Raw genomic sequence first — 21,648 nt, 5'->3', positions numbered from 1 at the left:
CGTACTCGTCTTCATGACGAAATTACAAGAGGATGGGTTCTTTAAAATGTTGAAAGTGAATTCATATGTGAAAGTTTTGCAGTGTTGCTACCCTGCGTGTAACGCTTGCTTGATACTTATAATTTCAATAAAAATTCTCTCTCAGAACCCCTAAAATTAAAATATGGAATGTAGCGATAAGGATTTTAAGGTTTTATTTTACCTATAATTTGAATGAAGAGAAAATTGATCGGTGTAAAGAAAAATTATAAGAAGGGTAAAAAAAAATTAATACATGAGTTCGAAGTTAATGTGAATGTGGACTTAATACCAATCGCCTTTATTGCTGCCTGACAGTTTTGTTAAAGTCATAAGGAATAAATAAATTATAATAAAAATTACTTCAGTCAATAAGGCTATGTAGGTAATTAGTAACGTAGTTCGGACACAAGGACATTATTATTTTTTATTGAATTCAATTATTGGGTGGAATGCCAATTGAATTATTAAATTATTAAAAAAAAATATTTGTGGAAAATTTTGAAAATATATACCTACGAATAAAAATTTTTCTTTAATGAAAATTTCTGTTTTTTTTATAGCTCTTATAACATAATAAAGGTGTAGTACGTATTAGTACATCCTTTAAGGAGGATTAGGGGAGACCAGGGTTAAAAAAGTCACTTAAGGGTTTAGAAAAAGCTCAAAATATCATTTTTCCCAAATAGATAAAACGAAATGTATAGCTCATTTCTTTAGGAAATTTACTGCCCTACAACTCTTTCTCAGATCATTTTGTTCTATCTAGCTAGGAAATATGATATTTTAGGCTTTTTCCAAACCCTTAAGTGACTTTATTAGCCCCGCCCTCCCCTACAGAGTTGAAAATTTTTGTTTAAAAAAAATATGAAACCCTAAAGCCTTTGAATTATACATATTTTTTGAAATATCAAAAATCTCTTTATTTGAAAATGCACCTGTTATTTTATAGATTTTACAATAAACAGTTTTTTATCTGCTTTTTTTGAAAAATTACATATATGCGGTACTCTTCGTTAGATAGGTACTTATGTATATCCATTCATATGTAGCCTCAATAAACATTTTTTCCTCATTCAACTGACATACATGTTCATTTAATCCATATTGAATTTTTGTATCTCTGCTATTTGATCTAAAGCAACTAGCGATAATTAAGGCAACAGAATGATGACACAGGCGGTGAATTTGTGAAAATGGTGAGTACGAGGAGAGGAATTAGACCCCTTCTGGCATTAACTCGGGGGTGTAACCACACACGAAGTGGGTGGTGCTGAGGACTCAGAGCTCCCCCATTAAGTGCTCTTCCATCGCACATTTTGGCCCCCATCGGGTGGTTCATATAGGAAATAGACATCAGCTACTGAGAGAGAGATACATTTGATGAGTGGTCATGTGGCTGATTTCAGGCAACAATTGCTGCAGGATTAGCTGGAACGCGTGGGAGGTAGTTATTAATGTATCGGAACTAATTTTCCACTGTTGGTTCTTTTATCGTTTGATTCATCAAATCATTTATGTTTCGCTGCTGAGATGTGTAGTGTTTTCAGCATTACAGCTCCCGAGGCAATTTAGTCTGCATTGTGGCTTCAAAATGGAACACAGCAAAGGCAAAGTAAAAGGGTGGTGGGTGAAAAGCACTTGACTATATCGCATGAGCAGCTCTCCAGGCATTGACTTTTAATTGAATAAATGTAGGACGATATTCCTACAGGGGCTATTAACTACCCTTATTTGAAGAGCTAACGGGTCCCGAACTGAATCGGACGAGCAACAGTGGGCTACTGATACCTATGAGTGCCTGATGAGCGGCATAGAGCTAACGACTCATCTCACTCTTTCACCCAGAGCAGTCCAACCCTTGACACACATAGTGCCACAGCTCAACATATAATACAGTAGAAGGGTTTCTCTACCGGGGCACATAGCATTGTTCTACATCTCGGCCTTCCTGATATGATCAATGTCCTCATTGATGAAGTGAATGGTCAATCCAGTGTACTGATTTCTTCCGCAATAATTCATTGTTGTCATCCTGTTTCTTTAATCTCTTGTTTCTTTCTTTTTCCATGATGGAGTACACATAGTACTATGAGCTCTGTGAAGCAACTAAGCCTGGGGCTCAGCTAGTGAAGACGAAGTCTTCTTGCTTCGGCTCTCGTCTTGATTAGCGATTTATCTTCCTTCTATCCAATTCTTAATTCCTATTATACGCTTCGGGTTCCTTTCCTTCTTTGCATCTTGGTTTAGCGCACTCAACTTTCAAGCGGCACATAGCCATTGCTTGACTTTGGCACATAGCCTTCCTTAACATCAATCCAGTCCTCAATTCCGGTCGTAGGCTTAAGATTCTCTTCCTTCATTTCCTCTAGATTGTGTCTGAGTAGGGCATATAATATTTGATATTTTAAATCCTTCACATTTCTTTGTTGCTTCCTCGTTGTATGTCCATTCTCTAAAATGACAAAGAAATTATTCTCCATTTATATTTAGTAGGCTTACCTTGAGATCTTAATTTCACTTTTCTGTCCTGAAAAACAACTAATTAAAATCTCGAATAAATAATAATACCTTTCTCTAATTTATTTTATTTGATTTCACATTTGACTACACTCAGTAGGCTTAAGATTCTTTATTTCCTCGAAATTCAATTTAATTATCTCTCTGCATTGTCATTATCTCTGCATTGGAATTCATCGCAATTATTGTGGGCACTGAGCAATCAAATGACCGGGCTTCTTGCATCTGTAGCAGAGTTTCTCACAGCTTCGTCGCTCCTTGGTGGTTTTCTGCTCTTTCTCCTTATTGGCTTCCTTGTGTGCTTCACGCTGAGATTCTCGACGGTCATTCGTCTTCCCATGGCGGTACGGATGGTAGCGCCCTGAATTCTGCCCGGAGTTGCGCTTGGAATAGCGCCTGTCTTGCTTGGAATCATCTGCGTTTTCATTGCCTTGTTCCGCATCAATTAGCACGCGGAGAAGTTTCGGGAGAGATTCGAAAGTTTGTGTCAACAATGATGTCCTTAGCGACTCGGATGGAAGGCCCATTATTATATATTTCATGGTGGTTTTGTCATCAACCTTGGCCTTCGCCGCTAGGGCCATCATGTTGTGGAAGTACGATGAGGTTGTTTCATTCTTCGCCTTGCGACGGCTGTCGAGTTGTTTGTGTATTTTCGCGGAATCCACCACGGTAGGGAAGAATTGTAGCAACTCATCGCGAAATTTCGCCCACGTATCCAGCCTCGCTTTGGCGCCATGGAACCACTTTTCAGCGGGTCCCCTCAGTCGCATGGACGCATAAAGGATTGTCATCCTCTCTTCCCAATGATACATCAAACGCGCATTTTCAACTTCTACAAGCCAATCCTCTGTGTCAACGCAGTCGGCCAAATCTGGATCAAATCGCTGGATTATTGCGCTTAGTTCCTTTGGTCCCATGGGCATGGCAACCGTGGAGTTTTGCCTTCTCGACATTGTTTTTTCCTGCAGTTAAAAGAATTGAATTACACATAGCATCTTTAACTTTTTTACCTTTGAAAATCCTCTATGTCCCTCTTTTATATCATCTTACTTACTCTGCTGCGATTTCTTTGCGATATTTAATGAACTTTTCCTTGAATTTCCTTGCAATACACCTTGAACACTCAAATGACTTGCATAAAATGACAATAATATGACGCAATACCCGAGCATTCAATCGGCACGACCGAAATGTCACGATATGGTCAAATTCCAGCAAAAACATTTCATGTTTCATCAATCTCGCCGAATTCATGCTTCATCAAACTCGGCTAATTTCACTAACATATGAAATATTTCTGAGACATTCGCATTTTTTTTTCTCATGTATTTTCCTATGTAATTTCACATGAAATATGTTCAAAAATTATCATGAATAACCTGAAAAGGAATTCCTGTTACGACATGTTATTGCAAGACAAGACAAGACAATTATTTTGTGCGGGTGGCCACCATTCACACATAGCATACATAAAGGGTTAACACATAGAAATTTCTGGAATCGCCAAAAATTTCTTGGAATTTCATGATAAATGTCAAAGCTCAAAGAAACACAATTTTTCTTTTCTTTATTTCTCTTTCCTGGGGGCACTCAGGGGTACTTGCGCTACTTCCATCGCCGGGTGCTTCACCACACAATTGTTGGGGCGCTTCTCGATGGTCTTCGCAGTCCCATCTAGCCGCTTTGCGCTGCTTCTGTGCCGCATTTTTTCCACACGGTGGCGGCCATGTTGCTCTCGCTGCTCTTCTGCGTCGTCCTCTCCGCAATTTTCACTTTTTTCTCACTCGCGCCGTGATTTTCACGGTTTTCCACACGCAGTGGCACACGCGGACCCTATCCCACTTCTGATATGTAGGACGATATTCCTACAGGGGCTATTAACTACCCTTATTTGAAGAGCTAACGGGTCCCGAACTGAATCGGACGAGCAACAGTGGGCTACTGATACCTATGAGTGCCTGATGAGCGGCATAGAGCTAACGACTCATCTCACTCTTTCACCCAGAGCAGTCCAACCCTTGACACACATAGTGCCACAGCTCAACATATAATACAGTAGAAGGGTTTCTCTACCGGGGCACATAGCATTGTTCTACATAAATTAAATATTTAATGGTCTCTTGTGAGAGGGAAAATCAATTTGTCGATTAGTCCTTTACACGTCCATCATGACTCTGTAAAAGTATTCAGAGAGTATGGGCACCAATTCTATATTTTTTCACATCGATCCATGTTGATTGTGTGGATCAAGTCTATAATGGGAAATTAAACAATTCACTGCCTATTCTTTAATTTTATATTATTCACTATATTAGAAAAATTTAATGCATTTCCCTAAAAATAGAAAGAAAGTGACGACAGTCAGCATTTTCAGTGTGTCAATTCAATCCATTAAGTCGTCAGGATGAGAATACGCTGAGTGAGTATAATTTCTGCAGAGATAAATTATTTCCTTCGCGCGACACTTTGTTGGAAAAATGTTGGAAAGTTCAATGATAATTTCGTCGTCAACGGAGTCCCACATAATCACTAAATACCACCGTTTTTTTTAGTACAATCTGTGAAAAGCAATTTAGCGAGCTTTTGCGTGGAAAAAGAGTAGCGGGTGGTGTGACCATTAAATTAATACTCCATCAACTCTCAACCGCATTGGCCAACCATTGCACTCGGATACTGTTGTAAGTGTTGTTGAGAAAAATGATGCACTCTCTATAGAGAATTTCTTCGGGATCTCTTGTCACAATATAGAAATGAAAATCCATTTTGCCACAATGCTCAAGATTTTTCAAGAAAATAGAGAAGGGATTTTTGGTCTCGGTGAATGGAATGAAAAATTTATTTTGGTCCAGAATTGTTGGTGGTGTTGGCCATGAGTGAAAGAAAGAAGAGAAAACTTGTCACCACCAGCAGTGGTCAGATGTCAATTTTTTATAAAATTGAACCTCATTTTTCATTTAAGAATACCTACCTCTAACCTTTTAAAAGAAGCTGTGAGCTGAAACCATTCCTGTTTTCAATATTTAAAAGAAATTAAGTAACGAAATTGAAAGTTTTTAAAGAGATTTTTTTTACAAGTATTAATCGACATATTTTTAAATATTTCTCAAGAAAAAGTTTTTTGATTTTATCTTACGTTGAATAAATTCGATAAAGATATAAGGTGAAAACCGGAAATACTTATCTAAGTATCTTTAATCTGAAAGGTCGACCGGATTGAAAGATTTGCATCACAATTTACTTAATGTGAGAACCATGAAAGAAGGACTTTATTGAATCTAGAAGGTTTCTTTTACTGTTATTATATTGGGTGCATCTTATGTAAAAACTATGTACAATGTACACTACATATAGTAGGTAATTTAGTAAAAATAACTGATTTTTCCAACTATATGTATGTAAAATGGCAAAAGAAGTAAATTTGTATCCGCTTTCCGCCGCATAAACTCCTCTGCCCTTTCTGACTACTTGAACTACGAGCAGCCGGTAAAAAGATGACAAAGATCGTGAGACTCTCTGACCATATTGACACACTTCAGCTGAAGAAAAGCTCTCATAATATTATCGTCTTTTTTAGCACCACGTTTTTGGTGTACAATCGTTTCCTCCGCAACAGAAGCATAGTATCTACTGAGAGAGCGATTTACAGTACACACATGCTGTTTTTAATGGCATTTTCAAACAATTTTATTGTACTCTTGTGGTTGTCGCGCCAATTCAGCCAATATGGACTGACTTTGTTGGAAAAAAAGAAGCCAACGCCAAACAAAGCTAGAGAGATACTCTCCCATGGGATATTGAAATTGGTGCTGTTTTCTAGACATTCTCAACAAGGACTGGGATCAATTGAAAGTAGATTGCATGATACACACATGGTGCTTGACTAGCAATGCTTTTTTATATACCTGTTCGTTCAGCACATCCACATAACAGCGTGCAAAATCAGTGATGTTTGCGCGCGTGAAAGTGTTGTGCTTCTGGACGGAGCAAGAATGTGCTTAATTGACCAGCTTCCGTATTACTTTCGCGTAACCCGCAATTAATATTGAGTTCAAAATGTTTTCTGGGCATGAATGGATTAAGCACAGTGAAAAAAAAATTACCAATTAGATATTAAGATGAAATGATTCGGGAAAAGTTTCATTCTATGTAGAAAAAAAACATGAACTCGTCACTCATGCTGTCCGACCGAAAGTTCTTGGATGTGATAATTTGTAAGAATGTTCACGAGTCCAGAACGCTTGAGTTCAAATTCGACAGCAATATTGGGTTATATGAAAAAAATTAATGTAACCTCTTTTTTAACTCTCCTCAACTTCCCCATACCACCATATCACCATCATACAAGTGTCAATGTGTTGTTATACTAACAGTTTCTTGAACAACTTGTCTTTTTGCTCGTGTTGATTCTGTTCTTTCCGGTTGATTAATTCCACTGTGGTTGAAGAAACATCTCGAGATATTTTTCACTATCCACAGAAATATATATTCGATTTGCTTCTTTTTCTCCGTTTCACATTTCCACCTGAAAAGTTACATTTGAGAGAAGTGGAGAAAAAAAAACATTTAATGTATACCTATTTCTTGAGCTTTTAGCCACGATCAACGCAAAAGTTTCTCTTGATGAGTGTCTTAAACGAGGGACCCAGAGGGTGAACAGGGCGGTGATTTTGAAATATCGTATGTTAATGATGCAAATCACTTTTTTGAATTTGAAACTTTTAACCTGCGATGAGGTGAGATGGAAGAAGAAAAAAAAATCTCCCAATTAATTACACTGAGAATTCAGAAAGATTATATCTTAATTAATTTCTCTCATTTCATCTTCATCGTCTATCATTATTTTATTCAACATGGTTGAAGTGGTACCCCGGACAGACGCTAATGCACACAATAGAGCCTCAGTGTCGGGATTTTGAATTGAACAATCGATTGATGATGGAGAGATTGATAATGAGCTATGGGAGCCGCACTGCATACCTCTTGCGAATGCTCCAATTTGATATTCAAGACACACAAAAGCGCCACGAAACATCATGTCAAAAGTCCGATCAACACAAAGAAAGGCACACCGGTCGCTACATCAAAATTCTTCAAGAGCAATTTATAGTGTGAGCCAATTGCACTGTACACCTACATAATATAGTTTAAGAATTATATTATAAAGTATTATTCGTTTGAAGGAATTTTATGATACATTGTGGATTTTATGGTGAAAAGAGAGAAAAATCCAGTACTGAATAAAATTATAAAATTATGTACTTCAATTCAATTCAATTGGCACACACTTTATTGAAACATCGGATTCTCATTGAACTCTCCACAATCCATTCTTGGAGAACGTGTATTCACTTAACAAAACAGAGCAGTCATATTCATTCATGGAATACCCACTGAACTCCTGTTTACAACAGATTCATTTACTTACATCGTACAAACAAATAAGGTAGGTAATGTACTTATATGTATTTTTGTTAATTTAATAAGATATTTATATGATTTGTCACCACCAATTATCCAAATCTAGGTCAATGACCATCCATCGTAATGTACTGAATGATTGAAATCACTCACGTACTATTCTTGCGGCAGCTATTCTCAAGGGATAGTTCATGCGTAATTCTCAATAGAATTGAATTTATTGCCAAATCCCATGCATGTAGTCACATAAGCCGTCAAATGGGTGACAAATTAGAACAAATCACCTATCACGCCTTCATCCTTCTTTTCTCCTATTTCCAATTTATTCAATTGCCTCAAAAGATGCTTCTTTGCATACAAAAATATTATATATGATACCAATATTCCATACACATGCTAACACATTACTTACATACATATTTGTATATGAACGATAGCAGAATGATAAAAAAAAGTCACAAAAATGATAAATGAGACATATGGTTAAAAATAAATGGTTGAGTTCGAAAAACACATTAAATCCATCCATATTGCAATGAATTTCTTTCAACAGAAAATGTTTAAAATGTATAAAAATACGTTACTCAAATTAAAATTAATTTTCTGCGAAAAACTATTAGTTATGTTTTTATAATAATAGTATTTTAAAAACTTATTACTGTAAAAAATTGCTATGATTTTTTTTTTACAATTCTGTAAATTAAGTAGGTAATACTAGAAAAAAAATCATGTATTTGTTTCAATGTAAATTAATTTTCAAGGAATTTTAAAATTATGGTATTATGTTTCAAATTGAGTAATGTGAAATATTTGGAATGTTTTTAAACATTTAATTGCTATTATTGGTACCCACTAATTACATTTACTTAATTCCGGAATTCCGTGTGCCTCCAATGGAAATTAAAATTAATTCAATTGGTTTTTGCTAACCAACCACGTTCACACAAAGAAGAAAAAAAAGCAAAGTTTTAATGAGAGACTTTAAAACTATTTAGTAATGAACGTTAAAGTTTTTCACAATTCCATGCACGATTTCAGACGTTTTCTCTGAAGACTCCGTCATAAAACTGTTAATCATTCAATATAAGAAGCATGTAGCTAGACTGGAATAAAACTAAAATCCAGTCTAAAACATCTGAATCATTCCTGAAATTAGTTGTTTTTTTTTAAATATAATTTGCAATTTTATAAATTAAATATTGTCGTGAGAATCTTCACTTAGCGTAAGAAGCATTTAAAATACGCTAACTAAGAAGTAATGATTCGATCTGAAATATTTATATATCTTATGTAGGTATGGTTTATGAATATATTTTATTATTTCCGTCTCCTAATTATGTCAGGTAATTAAATAAAAAGAGACTCACTTAGCCTACATACATATTTTTAATACATATCAGCAATAAGCAATTGGAAAAATTAAATTTTATTTTGCTAATTTATTCATATGCAAGTACTAGAAATTTTATTTAATTTCCTGGATACCACTATTCACAGAAAATTTTCTCGGGAAATTATTATAAAGATGGTACGAACATTATAACGGTCCGGTATGTAAATCTGTGATAATTATGCTTAATCGATTTTTTAAGTCAGTAAAGCGGTATTTGATAAATTTTTATCGTAATTGTTTTTTATGTATTACAAGAATGACTGTAAGACGATTAGAAAGTTTTTCTAAATGTCTCCCAAATTCTAGGCAAAGACACACCAAACATATCGAGTGGAAAATAATGAGATAGAGAAAAATTCTATCCAAATAATTTAAATGATTTTTCTTGTTTAACTATAAAGAAAATGTATCATTCTATCACTTAATTTTCGAATCCACCTGATATCTCTACCGTCATTCAATTTGTGGCTCTTCTTTAGATACTTCTCTACTGATGTTTTGGGGAAGGCGATATGGAGACTAATCGCTGCATTTGGGTGAGAAAAAAAATAGAAGAAAGAATTATGGAGGAGGAAAAGTGAACCTGCGTTTATGTTGAAGGTACAAAACCGACAGCCTTCAATCCAACACACAAGAACATTGAATTGAGTTACGGGCAAAAAAGCCTCACCTCTAGCCCAGGAAGCCGACAATTTTGTGGGTCATTAGGGACGACCCAAATAATTCTACTTTATACATGAAATCCCCCCGCCCCATTGAGAAAGAAATAAGACAAGATGGGAAATTTGTGTTTTTCACCTCAATCGGTCATCATCCTCTCTTGCCCATGCCACGAAATGTATCGTATTTATTCTGAAAATTACATTTAATGTAGAAGTGAAAGGAGGATAAAGATAGTTTCGTGTTGTCTCCGATAAATAATGTAGCGAGTTATGTGTTCTTTACTTATCCAAAGACCCCAAGAAGATACAACACAAATCAAAGATTTGAGGGGGAAAAACAGACAACAAAAACGCTGTGAAGAGTACCCGGACAAGGCCTCACGCAATGAGCCCCAATCTCAAATTACAATTGGAGGCATTTTAATTTGTCATCCATCTTTTGAGGATGTGTGGAAAGCGTGTTGATAATTCATGATTTCCTCTCTTTTTCACGAAATCTTAACTCTAGGTGGCATCATCATTGATTAACAAGTTGAAATGGTGTCCATAAAACAACCCAAACGTCACTTTTTATGCCAATTTTATATCTTACACCGAGGGAGTTTCTTTTTTCTTCACAGTTTGGTTGCTCGAAAGCTCCTTCTTGCATTTGAAGTTCCATCGTGGGTACAAATGGGGAGTCGCATTAAATCAATTTGTAGCATGCCCGAGTGAGAAGACTTGGTGATGAGGAATCCATTAAATCAATTCGATAGAGTGCAGATTAATTTTACGACGTGTTTCTCAACTCATGTGCTATGCACCTACCTCATGGACCATCTGTTGTTTCTATTGATTTCTCTTTGCGTTGAAGCCACTCATTCCTTGACTCTCCATGCCCTCTTGTTGGATCAAAGGGGTGCGCAGTGCTACTGGCCTTGCACCTCGGTAGGAGGGGTCAAGGGATGTTAGACGCGTGACATTTTCAATCAATTTAGGTTGAACTCTAAGTTATTTTTCTATGAATCTTTTATGATCCAGAACATTGTTTAATAATTTTTAAATTAGAAACGCTGATCTAAACAAAAAAGTTATATATTCCAGAATTTTAATTAATTTAATTATTACTTTAAGTTGGAAATACGTTAAAATTACGTTGTAGGGGCTAAAAATGACATTTTGACTGACAAAAGGTTGTGAGAAATTTTGGAGAGCACCTATAAAGAAAATATCGTGAAGAAAATTTCGAAAGATTTTATTTTTTTTATATTGTATACGATCACGGAAGGGTTAGACAATTTTGTATATTGTACATATATGTACATATAATCAGATTTTCTACAGACTCACTTCGCTTAAATACATAGTATTTGAAAAACTAAACAATACTACAAACCATAGAAATTTAGGAGTTTAGTGCAGGTTAACCATGAATTTATAAAACCATTGATTACCCCCTTTGAATATTTTTTCAAATGAAAATCTGCAACTGGTTGTGAAACACAATCTCTAATAAGGCACACCAATTTTCCTAAAATGGAAAGATCAATAAGCCGTAATTGAATCGCTTGTCTCAATTTTGCACTTGAGGTAATTTTGCATAATAAATGGCTTTGAAGGTTTGAAGTATCACAACTCATCAATCAATTTCTCGGGGCGACATTAAATTACAACAATCTCAAATGGAGGGATTTTTTTTTGCCATCTGCACTTGGAAATTTCAGAAGAATTTTATAAATTTTTTAACTAATTATAGTACCAAATGGAATTTACAGTTGGACAAAGAGACTGACATTTTTTTTAACTTAAATACACTCCATATATATAGTACAACGCTGTATACCGCATAATAATCTCCAAATCTTTAGCGAGGAATTGGAGAAAATTCCTCTCCATATATAAATAATGTATATAGGTGTATATAAAGATATTAGAGATGATAAATCTCCAGTGAGATTTCATCGAGAAATAATTTGGTGGCTTCTTCAATTTTTTGTTGTCACTTTGGCCATCTCTCACGAAATCTTTGATTATACTTTTCATAGATAGACTCTCGCGAGAGGTGAAACAACGCTGTGTGGTTGAGTTAAAAAAAAAGTTTATTGGCTTCCTTTGTGATGGGTTGTCGCCTCTTTTCTGCGCTTTCTTCCAGCTTTTCGTGTCTTTTCATATATGTATTCCCTACAGCAGATCAACAATAAATTTTATTCACCACCCAGTAAATTATTTAATTGAATTTCGTGGATTCAGGAGTGAAGCAAAAAGGCACCCTTTTTTTAAAGCTATGAAAAAGTGTTGAGAGTTTTATTGAAGAAGTCACTGCTATTGATAGTAAACGAAAAGTTGTAGAAGATTTAAATGTAAATAGATTTTAACACTAAGAACGTACATCAGTTCCTAACTCAGCCAGGTGTAATAGAAGTATATTCGTAAATTATAATTTTTTTCACTATAAAAGAAAAGTGTCTCTAAATTAAGTCCCAAATGGTTGTCAAAGAATGTGAACGCGGTAACAAAAAAAAAATGCGTTAAATGTGAGATTGTAAAATATTCAATAAATATGAAGAGTCCGCGAGCAGACGGAATGATAGATCAGGCAAGAAGTTGGTGGAGATGTACAAAAAAAAAACGAGGTACGTCAGAGAAGCTCCACAAGTGCAGGTAAGGTGGGGCGAAAGACGATGTTTGTTGTTTAATGATGCTCAGGTCAATGATGTATAAGAAGGTGATACAAAAAATCACGCTGATGCAACCGCAGCACGAAGAGTGGAGGTTCTGGGATGGAAAAATGAAACTGCGCGCCATCGGAGGACTTCTGGGTAACGTAGTGTTGCGGTTTGCTGAGGAGACCAGCATTGGAATCAAGTTCTTCAGCATCATCACCGGGCCCAGGTAACATGAGATGTTGGTCTTCTCTTTTTCTCATTTCGCTCTTGCAAATTGGACCCCATAATATACCAACACCTGCCTCTGCATCTCACATCATCATCGTGGTTCAGAAGTGCACCATCATCCTCCTTGCTCCTCTCTCCCTCCTGACGGCCTGGGTCAGTGGATCCGATTAACTTCATCGCAGCAAAAGGTGTTTCGCCATCAAATCCCCCGCCATTCGATGCTGGGATTTTTTTTTGGCACAGTACGCCAATTCTTCTGGTTGCGCATCCTGCGAGAGGGTACCTTTTTTGCATCCTCCGTGCTCTGAATGGTACCTTTTCGAAAACATTTATCACGCAAAAGTCACTAGCAGTAATTTTCCGGGAATTGGCAATTGAATGTTGCAGTCGGCAGCATCAGAAGTGGCGCACACAAGTGAAAAAATCAACACTCAAACATAATACAGAAAAATATTACATCTAGTTTATTTTTTTTCCTCCTCAGTCATGACGTAAAGTGTTCTGGCGGGAGAAATTCAATCTCAAGAATTGTGGCAAAAATGAAGCCGTATGAAGGGATATATATATTTAATAAAAAGCCATTGAGTGGTGAACAAAGAAATCAAACTGTTATCGTAAATTCACGACGACACCATCAGAATCTTATATGAGAAATATATCAAAGACAATGTGCTGCAAAAATTCCTTAGATCCCAAATTAAACAATCAAAGACGGGAAAGAATCATGTAAAAAAAACGAGAACTATGCGGTATAAAACGCTGCACACATTTTAATATCCAATTTGAAATTTAACAATGAAGAAAATGTATATTAATGTTAGGAATTGTTGATGTTATAACTCAGGCTATAAGCTATGAAACTCTTCTATTAAGTTTTCCATGTAAATGAAACGTTGATGTAAATTTTCACTCTGTGATCTTGTGAAGTTTATTCAATTTTGTGAAACAATCTTAAGATTAATTTCATTTTGGAATATGTATTAGAAAATTGTACTTTTCGCAAAACACCTTCGGCGTAGTAATTATGCAAAAATTAGGTAGTTTCTCTTAATAAGTAAGTTATTAAACTTTCCTCAAGAGTTTTTAAAACTTCTTAATTTGCTAAAATGCTGTATTTTAGAGTTGATGGTGCGTATTTGAGTAAGAAGTTAAAAATGTAAACTAATATTTTTTTCTTATGTGATGGCGTCTCAATTGCTTTATTTTAGCTCAACAGAACGCCTTTGTCCCCAAAAGATTGCCTCCAATAACCCAGGAAATACGGCAATATAATTTGAATATATATCAAAATCAATCTCAATTCTTTGCTCTGCAATAAAGTGTTCTAATATTGAAATAAAATAGGGTATTAAATAAATTTTCAAATGAGGCGGTTTCTTTGCACGCCCTCCGTGTCTCAGTAAAAAATGTCTTTTTATTGTACACATAAATTGATTGTAATTTGTTCGTGGGCACAAAATGGTATGATATTGTTTGAAAATGTCTTAGAAAAAGGCGTTCCAAAAAGCCCGATGGAAGAATTTTGTATGTCATTTCTTTTTGCCAAATATAGATTTGAAGACGAGACATTGAGAGACAATGATTGCGACATATTAGCGAGACTTTACACAGCAATATGGAAGGCTAAAAATACCATCGGCACATGAAGAAATTGTCGATGGTGAAAAAGGAGAGAAGAAAATCACTTGAGAAAGTCTACGGGATGCCGCCAATTAGAATTATTTTAAAATTGTTGTGCCGGTTTTTTTTTGCAAAAAAAAGTTTATGTATATATGTGATCCCATCCTTATTTTCAGACACACATATTTTCTTGGGTGTCTGTCCCCAAAAATAAACTCTGCTGGGGGGAGAAGTCGTCAGCTGAAAGTCGTTATTTAAGACGGGAAAAATGTTCTCTTGAGAGTGGTGCAAGAGAAAGAGATTTCCTGAGTTTATATCGATGCCGAAAAAAGCCAAGGGGAAGTGACGATTAAATGTGATGGTATGAGCTGAGGAAATAGTTCTTCACAAACTTTCATTGCCATGAGGAATAATTGATACCTCTTCGTGTAAGAGGGTCACAAAGTTTTTCGGGGGAAGGGAGTAATTGCAGGCGCTCCCCTCAATTGCAGCCAATTTTGTGGGGGAGTCGGAAAATAGAATGACGCGAGAACAATTAGCTTTATAAATCCCGTAGATAACGAAAGTTTTTTTGTGTGTGAAAAAAAGAATTTTGCATGTGAAGGAAAATCCCCCATCCAAAGTCTTTTCATCTTGACGGTTTCGCATAGAAGCAGAGCGCGGGCCTTTCCAGACAGAAAATTCCTCCCTTCTCAGCTTATTTGGTGCTGTCTTTAGAATATCACGCGTAATTGCTGCCCTGTCATGTTATTTTCCATCATTTTTTTTGCGTATGAACAGTGAAAGCAGAAACCCCACAGGGTAGTTCGTCTTTGTGAACAAAACTCACAGCGGTTTTTGGAGGTATATGTAAGTGAAAGATAAAAGAAATTCCTCTTAAGGGAATGGCTCTCATTTGTCTTATTTTTAGTCAGAAACAATTACTTAATTGAACGTGGGCTGTATGTGAAACTTAAAGACCAAAATGAATTGCTTAGGAACCATCGCTAAAGCAGCTATATTTAGGGAACATTTATTCACAGGTAAAGGGAAACCATAAAATTCCGATAAGTGTACATATGTAGTAACGAAAATAGATTTTCGAAGAGAGGAACATTAACGTGATGGAAAAAATTCATGTTAACTGCAATACTATGGCTATAAATCTAGTCTATTTTATTGCTCTTACTTTAAAAAATTGTATATCTGTTGTATTTATCAAATTTTTACGTGCGAAAAAAATGAAATTTACCATTGCAGAAATTGCATACATAAAGTTTTCAAAATCGTAAAATATCGATCATGAATTCCATTCCATATATTGGTGAAGGAAAATAATTTAATTCTGTTTGAGCATTCAATGGGCCTAAATGACAAGATTAATATCGAGTAATAAAAGAAAATTAACTTACCTATTTTATTATTCACTCAATTTGTCCAAATCATGTTATTCAAGATATCTGAAAATAAATAAAAGAATGTTTTTAGAATATTTCTTTTTTACAAATTCTAAAAGTTTGAGTCATAACCGTCTAAATGAATAGATTTTATGCTAAAAACGAACCACCCTGTGTTGACTTGGCAAATCATACATAGAGGTTCCACGGCAAAGTGAAAAGTTCAATGATCCATATTCGCATGGAATATCAGGGACTTTTTTGTAGTCTTTTATTTCATTTTGAAATTTCAATTTTCAGTGTTCTTCTTCGTTGTGTGATTTCTGTCTAGGGTAATCTATCGCATGGCTGAACTGAACATGGAAATTGATTGGGAGGCGACAGAGAAAAAATATATGTATAAGAGATTTTTGGCGAAAATTGTGGCATTTAAAATTGTTACCCATATGCAATGACGAAGAGAAAGAGCTCCAAAGGAAGACAGGATGAGCTCGACCAGTTTGGCATATGTTTGCTGAACAAGTTTTTATGCAAGAAACATCACAGAGACGCAATTCCAATTAAATTGGATGCTGTTTAAAGTGCGGACGTCGTGGTGTGCAAGAAAGAGCATAAAGTTTCATGGGTGAAAAGTACCAAAATGTGTGACTTCTAGCGAGTGGCCCAGTATCATACATACATAGATGGAGGATATGGCAGATGAAGTGACCGACTATGAGGACAAGAAGTGGTAAGTAACTTATTGAGCTTTGAACCAAATCGAGGAAGAGCGCAAAAAAAAGTCGGAAGAACAAAAAAGGAAAATACTGTAGATAAGCTCTTTACATTCATTCGTGCTTTTTATCCTTCCTCTTCACTTCTTTTTCTTTCATATCTCCCTATGTTCTTTGTTGCATGTAAAATTGGATTGTTGATTTTTCCGCCTCCTCCCCATTACAACTCTTCAATATACTCTTTATTTCCTTTGTGCCTCACAATCTCCTGTGATGACTATTTGGTGATGTTTTTTTTACGCGTTTCATTGATGAAAAGAACATTTTCCGCTTCTTTTTCACTTCACAATTTCTTTTTTTTTTCACCAACAGCATCTCTCACTTGGAATTTTTACCGCGTTGCTGGGTAGATTCGCACACATATGGGAAGATTACATTCAATATTCAAATGAAGACACAACATGTTTTAATTCTCATCTATATGATCGTTTTTTTGTGTTCTACCTCATCTATCTCAGTGCTAGAAGCCTGGAGGAAGATATAGCAATGGCAGCTGAAGAGTTTCAAGTTAAAGTAAAATGAAGGAATTCAATAAAAAGCAGAGCAATGATGTAGAAAAGAAATTGATAAATAAGCTCACAAGAACCTGAACTGTATAATTTGTTCTCCATCCTTTCCTCTCATTTGCCATTGTCACTATCACCGTCGTCGGTTCAATAAAACTCCTCTAAGAGGTTTGTTATATTGGAAAATTATGTACAAGAATAAGAATTTTGTAAGGAAAAGAAAATAAAATTGACTGATTCTGTAGTTTTAAAATGATAAAAAAAAATTGTTTTTGAATACAGAACTCATTATTTTTCATGTTTTTTTTCTTAATTTTTTATTATATTCTTAATTTTAACCTCAATATAATCATTTAGGTATTTTTGAATAGCCCCTTGAATTAGATTTCAGTGGCACAGGAAATTGATTCAACGACTACGCGAAGAAAAGTATATTTAATGATGGGAGAGTGAAATTGCATTAGTTTATTAATATAATAAAATTCTTCATTTATAATGTACATATATTCCTATCTATATTGTACATAGATAAGCTGACCTAGCGTCTTTTCAACATCATATAGACATTTTTTAAAGCAACTTCCTAGAACAGGTATTACAGGTGAAAAATTACTAGAAAATGAATAAATTATTAACGAAAAAATGTGAAGTAAAGATGTTTCTTACGAGTTATGTTTTCTCAGTACATACCTGTATAAAATACATAGAAAAGAGCATAAAAGCAAAAATCATTGATTTATGTATTTGAAGCATATTTTCCAGATTTTCAAGTTTAACTCTACAACCATGAGTCACTAATGTTTTAATCTCTTTAATTTTGTAGAAAAAAAACTCGCGTAGTCCGACTTAAAAATTCTTTAGAAGATTTTTTTTTATTTCTAACACAAGAAGCTCTAAAATGCTTTCTTTAAACGAATCCATTTAAATTTTATGAAAACAAAAACTTTTTATGCCATTTTTATGCGCTAAATGTACTATAGCTAGAGTACAATGGACAAATCTGCGTTAATACTTTCAATTCATGATTGTTCCCAAGTTTAAGTCCAATCAAATGCCTTTTATTTCCTCGGCGTATACAAAAGCTGCGTGAAAGATAAACAGGTATAATATTGTCCTCAAAGAACTTGAATTGAGATAGGAATGGCAGGAAGGGCATTTATTAAGATGTGGAGACAATTATTTTCTTCTCTTCACTTTTCATGGTCCTTCATTGTTGCTGCATCCGAGTTGTAAGTTTTTCGATAAACTCGACCAGGGGATGAAGATAAAATCATGAAATATGGCTCTCAATGGTCCAAGCAGCAACGCTATATTGAGGACATGACAAGAGATTGCTTATGTGAACAAATAAAAATGTTGCGGATATTTCGTTCTTTTTGCTACTAACTTTTTATTTGAATTAATTTTTTTGTTGCATTTTCTCATGATAAAAATGTGGAATATTAAATGAAGGGGAAAATGATGGAAATTCATATTCAACACATCATAACTCACTGAGTGCCCTTAAAGTGATTAATATATGTCTATGTAGATTGGACTTTTATTAATTTGCTGCAGCATCCATCCTATTAATTAAGCTTTCATCGATTGTCTCACTGCACCATAAACAGAAATCAATCATTCTGGGACATGCCATATTTTTTATGCATCTATTCAGCATATATCATTTTTTTTCGGAGCATTATATTTAAATATTCTCTCTGTGCGCCTTTTTTCCGCCAGAGTGTTCATTACAGATGAGAGGAAATATTTTTATATGCGCAATGAATGTCATTTGAGGTTGCGGACAAAAAATGTCGAATGCAGGGATATAAATGGGAACATCAGGATTATTCATACGTACATATATGTATGTATGTATGAGGGAATCAGAGACCATCTCCAGATGTTGAGTTAATGGGCCTGGAGTTGTTTGAGAAAAGTTGGACCGCAGGACCCATTATCGTCACATCGACCGAAGAGATGTGGAAGGGCAAAAAAAGAGATGCCGCAAGACCCCTAAAAAGACTTGAATGTCGTAAAAATCCACGGAATAGCTTTATAATAAAAACGACACACAGACCCTCAAATGCAATCATGACTCTGCAATATTAATTAACTATATACATACATATGTACATATGTGTGGTGCCATGTAAGTTTTTCTTTCAACAATTTCCTCTACATTTTCAAGTCTTTCGTAAAACCCTTTTTTTGGCTTTTTAGGAAAGGCTTCCTTCACATCGCGGCGAGTGAATGAAAAACCTTGCTGTGAAAAAAATTTCTAGACGATAGGTACAAAAAAACAGATAATTTGAAGCACAAAGTTTCCTTCAGCACTGCTGAGAGTCATTCGTAATGCTACTTTCCGTTCTCTTGACACTTTGCGAGACGAAATTGATCAGTTTAGGTGAATTTATTGAAGTGTGAGATGTAGCACTTTTACAAAATTCTCGTGTTTTGTATGTTTACAAGGTCTTAAATTGCATTTTCATCTTTTTTTTTTCAAATAAAATCTAACAAGATCGGATTTGTTCACAGTAATGTATATAATATTCTTAAAAGTGCAATAAAACAGGAAATTTTTGAATTCCTACATAAGGTTTTTACATGTTAAGAGGGAACAGATATATGGCTATATAGCTGATGAAGTCACGTCTAAATTCTGAATTAATTTTTCTTTCAAAGTTGCTGTATTGTGAAAGTTGTTAATTCTTTTATTTTTTTAAAGCAATTTTTAAGAAAAATGCCTTTTTTGTTAGTATTTTTATGCAATATGGAACTTTTTGTTCTCATCAAGATTTTGTCTGTGAGAACACAATGATCTTCAGTGTACCCCATTGAGGGTTTACAGTGTATGTCTGCTTATTCATTTTTTGCTTCTTTCTTGTAGTTTTCTCAGTCAGTTTCTTCCACAAACCCCATTGATCCATCTCGTCAATTGAGAGAAAATATCATGGTGGAAGGAACATGTGTGTAAGCAATTGATGTTACATTGCACAACATGTTAAGAAAATTCGTCACTCGGGCTTTGGACGGTGAGAACCTAGAGAGTTGGTTTCTCATGTTACACAAAACCAAAACGAAAGGATGAGGTGATGCTGGGAGATGATGCGATGATTAAGCAATTTGATTCTCTTTTCAGTTTAATTGCCGAGTTTACCAGAGTCAAAACACCAATTTGAGGGACTGAAAATGACTCTTACAAGTAAGTAGGTAGGTATACAGAGGGTCTATGATGGATAAGTACAAGGAGAGGCAACATTTTGGACGATTGCAAGCATGATTTTGTGAATGAACTTGTGGCGGGAAGGTTACAGTGGGTGATTTGCAAAACGTTTTGAGTGAAATGAAAAGGAATCCCAAACAGGAAACTCGAGAACTCTGTGTGCACCTCTTGTCTTTTTCTTCAAGTACCAAATTGCTTCCTCAAATGGAAGTTTATTCTCAGTGTGCGGCAGTAGCATCTTTTGCCCGTACTTCATCCAGTTGGTGGGGTTTGACGGATATATACACCCTGAGTAAGAAAAAAAGGACGTTTATGTTCCAATGATGGATTTTTAATGAATTTTTTATGTGTTTCCCAAGAAGAAAAATGTTGCCCATATAACTTTTCTAAAATGTTTACACAACATTGAATAACTGTGGGAAGGAATAAAAATCTCCACCATGTGGTTCAACACAATGTACCAGCAAATTTTAATTTGTTCATTTTACTTTTTCCCAGTCATGTTTGAGCATTTTCCTCAATGGCACAATAAAAACTTTTGTACCATCAAATACTGCACACAATTTTTATTCAAAATGTTTGTGTGGGGCCTCACCAAAAATTCCTCTCTCTCTCTGTGGTAGATTGGGCATATGAATTTTTTTGGGGGCAAAAAAGGAAACCCAACATTCAGGAAGCACTTTTCCTCACACTACAGTGATGAATAAAAGTGTATATTTATTGCCAACACTGCAATGGACAATAAATAAAGCTTCCCTATTATTGCTGATGGTGAATGTGTTTCGGTCACATAATCGTACCAAACCAACCCCCCTTAAAATTTCATGACCACGATTATCCTCGATAGTCGTCACTTAAAGTACTTCAATCTGTCTCCCAAAAAGCCCCTTCATTCGCCATTTACTGCAATTCCACCACCAAAATGGTTAAGCACAATAAAATTGAAGAGTATACCATAAAAGATGCAGAATATATTCGAATGAATATACATACATATATGTATGTACGTTGTTGTGTGTGAAACTGTTTTGCATCCACTATGGATTTATTTTGCACATAACTACACCGTGATAATCACACCTGCAGATGAATTGAGAGGGAAACTGTACATAAAAATATGCCAATGTGTTGCCATGTAAGGCAACATCTTCAATGGAAAGATCGTAAGACAAGTTAATTTCTTTATCTCAAAATACGGATCTATTCCATTCTTCACGATTTTAGGAATATTGAGAATTTTATTCAGGTAGCTTCCAACATACATACTCTTCCTGTGAT

General features: G+C 35.2%; 2 protein-coding genes across 3 annotated transcripts in view; both read right to left on the bottom strand.

Annotated features, from left to right (window-relative positions):
• LOC129789596 (irregular chiasm C-roughest protein-like) overlaps nucleotides 1–21,648 on the bottom strand; it is a 130,586-nt gene that overhangs the window by 54,534 nt on the left and 54,404 nt on the right. For both annotated transcript variants that reach the window (XM_055826521.1, XM_055826525.1), the window contains exon 2: nucleotides 15,899–15,946. The gene's annotated coding sequence lies outside the window, so the exon portion shown is untranslated. The remainder of the gene's footprint in view (nucleotides 1–15,898; nucleotides 15,947–21,648) is intronic.
• On the bottom strand, nucleotides 1,732–4,584 carry LOC129789747 (uncharacterized). The gene is made up of 2 exons (XM_055826791.1): nucleotides 3,596–4,584; nucleotides 1,732–3,503 (listed from the first exon to the last, which is right to left on the bottom strand). Exon 2 carries the CDS (start codon nucleotides 3,492–3,494, stop codon nucleotides 2,721–2,723), a length of 774 nt encoding a protein of 257 aa, XP_055682766.1. The 5' UTR covers nucleotides 3,495–3,503; nucleotides 3,596–4,584; the 3' UTR covers nucleotides 1,732–2,720.

This window comes from Lutzomyia longipalpis, chromosome 2 (assembly GCF_024334085.1).
Source record: "Lutzomyia longipalpis isolate SR_M1_2022 chromosome 2, ASM2433408v1".
Classification (NCBI taxonomy): Eukaryota; Metazoa; Arthropoda; class Insecta; order Diptera; family Psychodidae; genus Lutzomyia; species Lutzomyia longipalpis.
This window is presented reverse-complemented; position numbering and strand designations above follow the sequence as displayed.

Excerpts from the sequence above, each read along its gene's own strand:
- LOC129789747 (XM_055826791.1), bottom strand. The coding sequence starts at position 3,494 with ATGTCGAGAAGGCAAAACTCCACGGTTGCCATGCCCATGGGACCAAAG.